The 11,459-nt window shown below is 34.5% G+C and overlaps 2 protein-coding genes across 2 annotated transcripts; both read right to left on the bottom strand.

The window, feature by feature from the left end:
• Positions 1-784: 784 nt before the first annotated feature.
• Positions 785-7,492, bottom strand: LOC130630028 (feline leukemia virus subgroup C receptor-related protein 2-like). Its single transcript, XM_057443427.1, has 3 exons — positions 7,321-7,492; positions 3,239-6,839; positions 785-2,918 (listed from the first exon to the last, which is right to left on the bottom strand). The coding sequence occupies exon 2, from the start codon at positions 6,640-6,642 to the stop codon at positions 5,197-5,199; it is 1,446 nt and encodes a 481-aa protein (XP_057299410.1). The 5' UTR covers positions 6,643-6,839; positions 7,321-7,492; the 3' UTR covers positions 785-2,918; positions 3,239-5,196.
• A 759-nt stretch (positions 7,493-8,251) lies between these two features.
• Positions 8,252-11,244, bottom strand: LOC130630031 (uncharacterized). Its single transcript, XM_057443429.1, has 3 exons — positions 10,362-11,244; positions 10,171-10,287; positions 8,252-10,090 (listed from the first exon to the last, which is right to left on the bottom strand). Exons 1-3 carry the CDS (start codon positions 10,375-10,377, stop codon positions 9,894-9,896), a joined length of 330 nt encoding a protein of 109 aa, XP_057299412.1. The 5' UTR covers positions 10,378-11,244; the 3' UTR covers positions 8,252-9,893.
• Between the last annotated feature and the right edge of the window lie 215 nt (positions 11,245-11,459).

Here is an 11,459-nt window from a genome sequence, read left to right on the forward strand (position 1 = left end):
AAGCCGACTACCTAAGGTAATAAAAAAGCAAGATATTGGGTGGCCTAGGAATAAAAATTCCTGAGAATGTTTCCGATACAGAATACGAGAATTCTCGGAAAATGACAACGGACCTCGTCAATATTCTTCTCAGACAAAATAAAGATGCGAACGAGATCAGCAAAACGAAAAGCCAAATGAAGTCTTTGGTCTTCAAATAAATGTTTTACAGGTAGAAAGTTAGTGTTTAGTTAGAATAGGAAGCCACCATAAGAACGAAAGTTTCGATACAGGTAACCAGTTATAAAAAGGTAAAGTAATAAATTGATCAAAACAATTCTGCAAAAGTTAACACACAAGATGCCAGGTGTAAATTGTAGTATTCAGGTGCAGTATGTGTAGAAGAACAAAAGGCATTGTTATTTTTAGAATTCCTGCAGAACATGTTCAGAAAGAGTGGCGTCAACGGTGGCTGTCTGAAATAACCAAAACTAGTGTAGTATATGAGAACTTTAAAAAACAAATAGCTAATATTTCATAAAGAAGACATTGAAAAATGTTCTTAATTTGTTCTTAACAATTCTAAATAAATCTTTTAAAAAATGTCTCATATAGTTGTTGGGGCAAAGATGACGAAGAAGAAATTAAAACATGGTGCTATCCCAACATTAAACATGCCAGTAAGAAGTTTCAGTAAACAAGTTACCCCAAGACCACCAAGAAAGACTTTGAGTACTCTTACAACTGTTAAAGGTGCTTTTTTGTTGTTGTTACATATGATTATATTTACAGGAAAAACACCATATTTATTGCGACAAATCCCTGTTCTTTCCAAAATAACTACGCAGTGCCTCCAGAGCGTACCACTCACTGCTGACATCGGCCGAGCCGGAAGGCTCGATCTAGCAGTTCGCGGTATAGCTCGTTCTATATCTAACTAAATCTCATCTATCATATACTATTTACAACATACCGAATGATGCTAACGAGTTCGTTCAAGCGATTAGCGTCCTGTTGTTATATTACTGTGCTATTTGACAGCTTTAACTCACGTTATGTACAGTTTCTGATGAAGTATCTCATTGTAACATTACCCTCTCTGTCACAAGAGTCTGTCCCCAGACTCCAATAAAAAACATTTACGTCACGCAAAATCTGAAGTCTATGTACAACATTCTTTTTCTCATTAACCACATTACGGGTTCATATCCCCATGTATCACGGCTTTATTTTTTTCTCTTTAACGAAAATGTTTTAATGTCGTTTATCATCAGCTTTTCTGTCATCACGATTTTTAAGTCCAGCCTCATATCAAAGAAACGTTTCAATAATATTTGTATCTTGTCATTGTTATCACTGAACATCAAGTAAATAATTTCTGAGCACTATAGGATAGTTAATTGGTTCTCCGATATCTGCCTCGGGACGGCTAATTCTCCGATATCTGCCTCGGGACGGCTAATTCTCCGATATCTGCCTCGGGACGGCTAAATCTCCGATATCTGCCTCGGGACGGCTAATTCTCCGATATATGCCTCGGAACGGCGAAAAGTATTAACTATTCAATATTACCCAAAACGCGTTTCTTAACGATCAGTGAAGGTCGACAAAGTCATATATTATCGCATCATTATTTCTTTTTTTAGCATTAGCTGCCACCATCAAAATTTCGTCTTTCAGCTTCAGCAATTCATAACAGGAGATTCCGGCTGGTTATCATTAGTCTATACAGACCTAAACCAGTTAACGTATCCGGGCAGTGAACTCCAATGTTAAAGGTGCTTTTTTGTTGTTGTTACATATGATTATATTTACAGGAAAAACACCATATTTATTGCGACAAATCCCTGTTCTTTCCAAAAATAACTACGCAGTGCCTCCAGAGCGTACCACTCACTGCTGACATCGGCCGAGCCGGAAGGCTCGATCTAGCAGTTCGCGGTATAGCTCGTTCTATATCTAACTAAATCTCATCTATCATATACTATTTACAACATACCGAATGATGCTAACGAGTTCGTTCAAGCGATTAGCGTCCTGTTGTTATATTACTGTGCTATTTGACAGCTTTAACTCACGTTATGTACAGTTTCTGATGAAGTATCTCATTGGAACACAACTAATAACCCCTATTACAAAAACCTTAAATATTTAAACACACGCATTAAAAACTTAAAATCCTTAAATGGTTGTGGGACATTTTTAACTGACAATACTACTACATTTAAAAGGTTTATGCAACCCTGGAGTGAGCCATACTAAGAAGTGTGTATTGATGATGTTTTGGGCATCATACAGAAGATCATACTTTATATAAAAATTGCAGAAGATCACTTAAAAACATTACTGTTTCCAATATTTTGGTAAGCATTGAAAACTTCACATTTTGCAGTGGCACTCAACCAGATCTTTCTAGCCAGGTCATAGCACACGCAATTCGGAAATCACCCTTGGAGCTACTTAACAGAGAAGATCAATGACTACAACCATATGAAAATTTTGTGTATTACAGGACTAAAAACTGTCTGTTGCTTATGGAAAGTCAGGACGAAACAATTTGCACTTCTTGCAGTGAAGTTTTCAGAAAAAAAAAATTCTGCCAAAGTTTTAGAAAAAACGCTGCACACCCCAGCTAAACTCAAAGCACCCTTATCAAAAACTGCACCACAACGAGTTATTATTAGCCTAAAAAACAAATGCTTAAAATGTGCACAACTAGAGTCAAAATTAGAGAAAATGAGGCTAGAGTTAAAAACAATAAACAACATACAGAGCTCCATAATGACTTTGTCAGTATTATGTCCAACACTACTCGCAAAATCACGCCATCTATTTTGGCAAGAACAAAAGAAGATGGCAGCAGTTAGTGCATCAGGGGTACGTTACCATCCAATGATGATTCGCTTTTGTCTATCGCTTTGGTCTAATTCGGCATAAGTCTATGAAGAAATAAGGAATAGCAATACATTGACATTACCAAGCACTAGAACTTTGCGAGACTATAAAAATTTTATAAAGCCAGAAACAGGATTAAGAACACAAGTGGTCGAGGATTTAAAGCACATTACTAGCAATTTCATTGGCATTCAAAGATATATTGTCCTGCTATTTGATATTAATTTTTCTTAAACTAACATCTTCAGTCTTTAGTCGGAAGTATTTTTCACAGATTATTAATATTTTTTGAATTGGAAGAGAAATTTGCCATAGTCCACCTCGATTTAAATAAGAAATCAAATTATTGATTTCTTCCCCTTACTTGCTTCCATAAGTGCTATTGCTTATTGGTATTCCAGACTGTTCCAATTTTTTGAACTTTTCAAATTTCTTGAAGTTTGTGTAAAATATATCCCCCAATATAGTCCTCCTATTTTCTTTTCTGATATATTAATATTTTTGTCAGAAGTAGCACTTGTAGTTTCATTATTCGTAGTCCATAATAAGTCACCAAGTTTCATGAGAACTATTTTGAAGTATTTACTGTTTATCGATGGAGGTATAAAATTTATAGCATGTGTAACAATATTTGTATAGTATGAAGAATTTTTCTGATGATTTGTTATGGCTACTTTTATGTTGGCAAAATTGATGTACTATTTTCTGTGAGATAGCTCTGTCAAAACCATACTCTTCATATGCTTTAAATTCTTTTGAAATAATTTCTGAAAAAACATTGTCACTAGTTACTACATTTTCCAATGCCTTTCTTAAAAGTTTGGTTATAAATTCTTCATCAACTAGTTCTTCCTTTTGTTCCTCTTCCTTCTTAGCCTCAAGCTCATTATTATTGTGCTTCTTAATGTAATGAAGTTTTAATCCACCTTTTCTTTTGCACACTTTGTCACATACTTCACAGGGAAAGTTGCCAAGTTCGATCTTAAATGATAATGTGGTCATATTAACATTTTCTGTGACATACAAAAAGCTTTCCCATTACTTACGTCTTCACATAGATTGTTTGAGAATTCATTTATATATTCATCTTCGTTTAAAACTTCAATAATATCTTTAAAGTCATCCTCAAAAATATCTAAGGATACCAAAACACTATCATTTCCTCCTATACTAAAGCCATTTTGAAATGATCGTGCATTATCAAGGTCACGTGACGTACTTATAAACACCGTTTGAGAATCCTTTGAAGTTTGCCGATCTTCCGAACCAGTGTTTTTTCTATTAACTATGTTATTTTGTATCAACGGGCTTACTTAAAATCAGAAGAAAAGAGTCATTGGAAAGCTGAAAAACCGTCTATCAATTACTTTTAAAATTTTTTCACTTCAAAAAAAATTGTAAATTTGGAGGTGCGCGAAAATTAAAGGGTGCGCGAATCGGCGTTTTTGAAGGTTGCGCGAAAATTAAAGGCGCGAAAATAGTGTGCGCGAAAATAAAAGGTGCGCGAAAATTAATGGTGTTAAGGTATATTATATATTTTGAGCGGCAGTCTCTCGCTATAGAAAAATACCAAAACAAAATTATATATAATAACGTATGTCTGAATTTTCAAGGTAGCAAGCCGAATTAACGGATTGTAGATTCCATGTAATGTTGAGATAATATTATCTCCCAACAAAGTCGATTAATCGCGAAATAATGTTCAGCAATTTTTTTACATCGCAAAAATATTTAAAAATTCTTGAACACCATGAGTAAAACGATGTTTAAAAAATGTAAGTTAATTTATATTTGATTTCAATACTATTCAGGCCTCTCAATCGCAAAAATAAATTTCCTAAAAATGTCTTTAGGTAGCCACCATTTGCGGGTGGGGAACACCATAAAAAATTCAATCAAAATAAAGCAATGTTTTTTTATGCTTTCGAACACTTTTCTTAAGATTGACCATATATATACTTTCAAATACGCATCCACATTAAAAATAGATACTAAGAATTGTATCCAAATTGGTTGAACGAGGGTTTTAGGAAATAAATGCTTTAAAATAGTGTAAATATTTTTCAAACAGCAAATCACGTGTTTAACTCATGTCATTAATATTTAACAATGTGTTAATACTCAAAAACTCAAAGAACTCTAACTATGTAAAATGATTCATAAATAATTTATATACATTTTCTTTAGAATATAATTAAATGATATTATTCGGTTTTGTTTAATTCTTAATAATTAAAACACATTATATATATATTATTAATACCTGTCATTCTCCAGAAAAAATAAAAGTTACTAGCAAAACAGAGAGCAACAATGTCTAAGTTATACCTGCTGAGGATCAGGTTTGCGCAGGTCACTTTTCAAAAACAAGGAAAGTATAATTGCAAATACACAGACAACAATTGCTGTCCCATTTACCCCATTCACACCAATTTCAGCTAAAATTTGTGTAGCAATAAAAGATGCAACCGTGTCATAAATTTGTGATGTTAAAACCAACACGATCCCAGTGACAGAGGGTGAAATTGGTTCTGCCACGTGCAAACCATGTACAAAAGCAATAGTATAGTATGAGGTACTTGTTGCCATGAGCAAACAGTAAATCAATCCAGTAAATATTATATCAAGCACATACTTAAGCAGCACACTCCAAACAATGCAAAAAAATGTTGTGAGAAAAAACACTCCAAACGTTACTTTCCGATACGACCCTGTCTTGTCGATAATGCTGCCAACTAAAATGTTGCTACTGAATCCAAATATTACAGCCAAAAATCCAATCATCCCAATGCCTTGTTCTTGTCCTGGGTACAACTCAATAAGCATTTCATTTAATAAAATTTCAAAAATGCCTTCTATTGATGCAGTGATTCCTTGTAAGTGTATGACAAAATGGAAGTCCACATTCTTTAACAACATAAAAATGGCGCTCTTTAAGGAATGATGATAACGATAAATATTATTATCTTGAATTTTGTTATGTTCATTTTTGAAAATTTTTGCTGATAAATTTGGAGGGTGTTTGGGTTTGCTTTTCACAGTTACTAACACAAAGCCGAAAACAAAAACAGCTGGAACCAACTGGGACAATAGAAATGATTGAATGCTTGACCCAATAACATTGGTGTTGTTACTATTTCGAATCATGTAGGTAGCATGTAAAAATCCCAACCCAGGTCCTAATGCATCAAAAGCAATACATACTGATGTAGTTTTGCCAATTTCTTTCTCGGAAAACCAAGTCGAAACTATTTGTCCAGGTAAGAATAAAAATCCAGCAACAGATATAGCAACAAGTGCATTACCAATCAGTAAAAACCAATATCCATAATCACTGTTTGTGCTAAAGTATTTCACAGAAGCTCCAGCTACATTTGCAAAAGCTGCAAGTTTTAGGGTGGCTCCAAGTCCAAACTTACCCAAGAAAGTTGCAAATGGTAAGGAAAAAATAACTATTGCAATACCGAAAATTATCGATAACATATTCACTGCAAGAATTCCAATATTATAATATACTTTCATTATGTTTGACACAGCAGGAAAACATAGCCAACTTGAGCCAGCAGATAATGTTAGTAAACAGTATGCCATTAAAATCAGCCATCTTCTGTTTGATAAATGGAAAGCATTTTCTTCCACATGTGATTGAGGACGAAAAGAAGAAATGGTGCAAGGTGTATTTTCTCTGGGATTTACATCAGTGATTTTTTTCTTTGGGCAAATATCTGTATAAATTCGCTTGTCATCATAGGCTGTGGATGTTTGCATTACGTTCAATTAAGTTTTAATCTAAAACTCTAGGAAGTGCCTAATATTTTTAAAATTATATTTTAGTGGAACTTGAAATTGACATTCATTTTGTTGGTATTTAGACTATATATATTATATACTTATAACCATATGATGGGAGACCTCTGAAGTTAAGTGAACCTTCTAATAAAACCACCAAATCAGCTTTCGTCATTCTAAAAACAGAAAACGCAACATTCATCAAAATAAAACAATATGATAACATATACACTCTGGCACTATATATCTATATTAGCTAGGTACATATATTTCTTTGTTTACATTTTCAGTGGTAAGCTCTTTCGGCTCTGGAAAAAAGATGGAGGCTTTCAGTCCATTTCGTCACACAAAGGCTTTGTTATTATAGAGCTTTAAATGAATTCAAATAAATCAGAAGGCATCAATCTACACTTGTTGATATATAATAGTTTGAAACCTCAAATGTTTCCATGAAAGGAAATCCACAAGACCTCTCTTCAACAAAGCCTACCTTATTTTTGAGTGCTACAAAAGTGCCACAAAATAAATAAATAACATTACCCTGGAATTAATTTATGCAATTGGCCATGCACTAACCTACATTTGAGCAAAGTAGCTATAGCTACAGTAGGATTAATCACACAACACAACTTTTGTCACACAAATTAATGCACTTACTTAAAGACATGCCAGGTATTGCAAATTTCAGTTTTATATAAGTTTTCACGAATTTAGGCAAAATCGAACCAATAACAAACCAAGAGATGTTTCGCCTATTGCGAAACTTCAATTACCACACAGCAGATCAGCAGGCAGATTGTAGTTTCCTCAAACCGAAATCTAAACTGCCACAGTCATGGCTTCATATGCCTAGAATTTTGTTGAGTACTTTCAAATACTATGCTATATAGGGTATGTGAGTCCACATATGCTAATTTTTTTCAGGTTTAGGGGACCAGGAATCTTCATGTCTGTCTCCAGGGGACACTCGTGAACTTTTTAACTACAAAAAATCCCCCAACAAACGAAACAGTTTGATGATAATTTTATGATTAATTTATTCCCAAAGATGTATGGGAGTTCAGTGAAAAGAGCGCGGACCACAAATCACGTTTCGCCAATAGCTTACTCACTGGACGGTAGACGAGGCAACGATGGATGAGATAAAAAGAAGATGGGCGTACCGTATTTCGGCGCAAGCTCGCTTGACAAGCTGAGGACAATTTAAGTTGTCTCACAGCCCAAACAATTTTTTCCTTATGAAAAAGGGAAGAGGAGTAAACGATAACATTTTTATTCTATTAACATATTTATGTCGATGTCATTATGGTGAATGAAATTACTCATATTTTCCATTTTTAGCTTAAAAATTTCGTTTGGGGTTACCACGACTTGCTTTTTAGCCGACAGACAAAATAAGGCTATTAAAATAGAGACTGGTAGGCACTATAACCAGGGATCAAGTCGGAGGCGAATCTTTTATAAATTAAATTCTTCGAGTTACTCGTCAAAATCCGTCAAAGAACTTCATCGTTGTGTTCTTTACCTTCAAAGAGCTCTCCACCACTCGTTACCAATTCAGAGGGGTAACAAATAAAAAAGGAGATAATGATTTTACGTCTTAATTTTTATTTTCGACTTTTTTTTTCCTCAACGCAAGCTTTACAAAAATATTTTTTGTTTCTTGATTTAAAAATTATTGGTGGGATATTTTCGCATTTTTGATGAAACCACTGTAAACATTTCGAACATTCGGCCATGTCATCTGCGTTTTCTTCGTCGTAGGGCATGCGACAACTGCAGTACAACTCAATAGCTAAAATTTTGATTTCGCATCTTAAAGATCTTAATGTTTTTTCTTCAGGAAAAGGAAGCATTTTTTCTTGATGCAAACACATAAGTAGATGCGGACGCAATCTTTTACGATCGTAAACTACTTTAGTTGGATCACCCCCCAAAGCAAGAGTTGTTGCAAACGCAATGGCGTATAGTCCACAATCCACAGAATTTTTTTGTTGCTGGACGGAACATATCTCTACCCTTATCTCCGGATCTGCTGTGTGGCAGAATAATGCTATTTGGCACGCAACGCTGGGTGTGATGTTACCACTACTTAAGCTATCATAAACATTACACGAATTGTTATGATTTTTAGTGTTCCCTACACAAATCCAATGCAGTGCACCAGTGTGAAGGATTTGTATAAAAGGCTTATTTGACACAACTAATTCTTCACGTCTAGGGATACCGAGACACGTGTCGAAGAAGCCATCGTATTGGGGAAATTGTGCTGCAAGATATTGCTGTGCCAAGTTAATAGATTCGTCAGTTAACATCTGGTTATTTATAATGCCATGTTCTTCGACTGACCAACTTCCTCTTTTTCTTCGGAGGTTGTCCATTATTTTCAATGACTCTTGTTATCATAACTTCTTCATCTGACGAATCTTTCTCTTTATTGTCTACCACGTCATCATCGTTTCCACGCACAAGAGACAGTGAAATCGATGTATCTTCGTTTGAAGAAAAGGGAATGTCATAGGTTGCATCATCGAGTAGAGGTGCTTGCTCTTCTATAACATTAGTCTTCGTCTCAATTTTTGGTGTGACGACTAAGTGAGAGAAAAACCTTCTACTCTCAGTTGCTCTCCCGACTCTACCTGTGAACCGAGATTTCTTGCTTTTCGACACAGGCAAGTTATCCAAATCAAGAGTACCGACTTTAACAACTGTTTTTGGTGGTTTGATTTCCAAAAAGATACCATTATCATTTGGACATGCTTTCTGTAGGCCTTTCAACGCAATTACTAGCTGGTAGTGCAACACATCAAGAACATCAACGTCGTACACGTTAAAGGTGAGGCTTTTAATTTCATTTAATAAACCCCTGCATGCTGATGCCTTTGTTTTCTTCGGGTATACCTTATTCTGTTGCCATTTATTTTTTAAGCTTTTAACGCAAACTTTTCTCTTCCACTCCGTGTTAGCATCAATCTAGGCGGTACTTTTTAAACCATATGTATGACAAAAGTCAAAATTTGATCAACGGTTTAGACTGCGATTGTCAGAAAATTAGTTTCTACCTTATAATCAAGAAATGTGATAATATCACGCATGATAATCTTGGCAGGACAATCCATCTTTTTTGTATTTTGTGTCAGAAATCTTGACTTCCTGAAAGAGTGATCACCATCATTCTAAAAAATTAGTAGAGGCGCGAATTATCATCTTTCCTTTCTTTTTCTTTTTTTTTAGGAAAGCGGATAAATCATGCTTGCCTTTCTTGCGTCTTTCCTCTTATTGTTTTGAACTTTACTTTTGTCTGCTCCGTGCACGCAATCTAACGCCTCCATACCCATAACGAGAAATGGTGTACCAGTAAAAAAAAATTGTTGGTTGTCAGACTTTTTGTCCTCAAACATGATCCTATGACCTTTTATATCAACATCTAAACACATTAAAGTCCAACATTAATCGCAAAATTTGTCACTTCAGAGTATTACAGATAAGTATTACTTGTAAACCAACCTGGAGAACAAAAACCGCTTTTTTTATGGTAAATCGAATAGTTCGTTCCAGTTTCAATCTCGTATTTTTCTATAATTCTTTTTGCTTCTTCCAAGGAATCCGCACGAACACACTTGTCTAAAATTAAATAAATTACATATATCACTTCGTGCTTTAACTGATTCTTCAACAGAAGTCATGAATGGTCTTACCTGACAAGCTTGACATTTGATTTTCTGTGTCGTTATTTTCCTCGTCATTGCTACCTTTCTCTCTTTTTTTGTCGTCTTGAATGTCGTCTTCGGTGCCATCTCCGACATCGCTCTCTTCGCTGCTTGAGATAAAAGTCCCATCTAGGTTTAAAATAAAAAAATAGTACACCAATAAAACTTACGAAAATAAGTTTAAATTATAATCAGGCATTTCTTAAACTTACTCGCTTTTTCAATATATTTTCTCTTTCTTTTTTCTCTTTTATTTTCTCGGTTTTCAGAGGTTTGTTTAATTTTATCACTATGATGAAATAAAGTTACAACATAACTAAAAACACTTATTTATATCTTTTTCCCTTCACCTTACAAAATGTTTCCATTATTTTACAGGTCATTAATATTAAAGCACTCATTTGCCGCACATTTATTACAACCTTACTATTTTTTAGTTACAAAAAGGTATTGAAATCTTACTTACATAACTGCTCAATTAAAAAGCGGTGAATCTTCGAAGTCCTCATCTTCGCTGGATGAAATAATTCCTTTTCTTGAATAAGCTAAATTTAAACACGTTTGTGCACGCCAAAAATGTTTTGAGTTTGCGACAATATTTTCATGTTATAATAATTCTTGCTTCTTTAATATAAAAACAAAATATAAAAGTTTTCTTACCCATGTTAAATGTCATTTTAATTCACAGTACTTTCCTTTTTAAATTAACCACCAATTTCGAGAGAATGTTTTTAAAATCAGCAGAAATTAAAAACGTACGAAATTTTCAAAATAAAACCACGTGTTTTATTTATGTGACTTTAGTGTTTTGATATTTTCCCGGGGCGTTCAAAACATTTTTACTCGCTTATTGGACTATCGAGACCATCAGGTTAACTCGCCAAAATTATTTTGTATAAGACCTCCGACTTGATCCCTGGTTATAGTGCCTACCATAGAGACTAGTCAATCCACGGGGTCGTCCGTCCTTTATATATCGCATTTCGTGTTTCCGTAACAGACAGGAAAACAGACAGTCGTTAACATTATAAAATACATGGGGTCGACCATCTTTACATTGCACGCTATTGTGTGTGCCCGTTGCAT

Source organism: Hydractinia symbiolongicarpus, chromosome 2 (assembly GCF_029227915.1).
Source record: "Hydractinia symbiolongicarpus strain clone_291-10 chromosome 2, HSymV2.1, whole genome shotgun sequence".
Classification (NCBI taxonomy): Eukaryota; Metazoa; Cnidaria; class Hydrozoa; order Anthoathecata; family Hydractiniidae; genus Hydractinia; species Hydractinia symbiolongicarpus.

Bases quoted from the DNA above. Each gene is read 5' to 3' on its own strand.
- LOC130630028 (XM_057443427.1), bottom strand. From the start codon at position 6,642: ATGCAAACATCCACAGCCTATGATGACAAGCGAATTTATACAGATATT.
- LOC130630031 (XM_057443429.1), bottom strand. The intron at 10,091-10,170 runs GTTGGTTTACAA...TAATGTGTTTAG, and splicing joins AAGCGGTTTTTGTTCTCCAG to ATGTTGATATAAAAGGTCAT.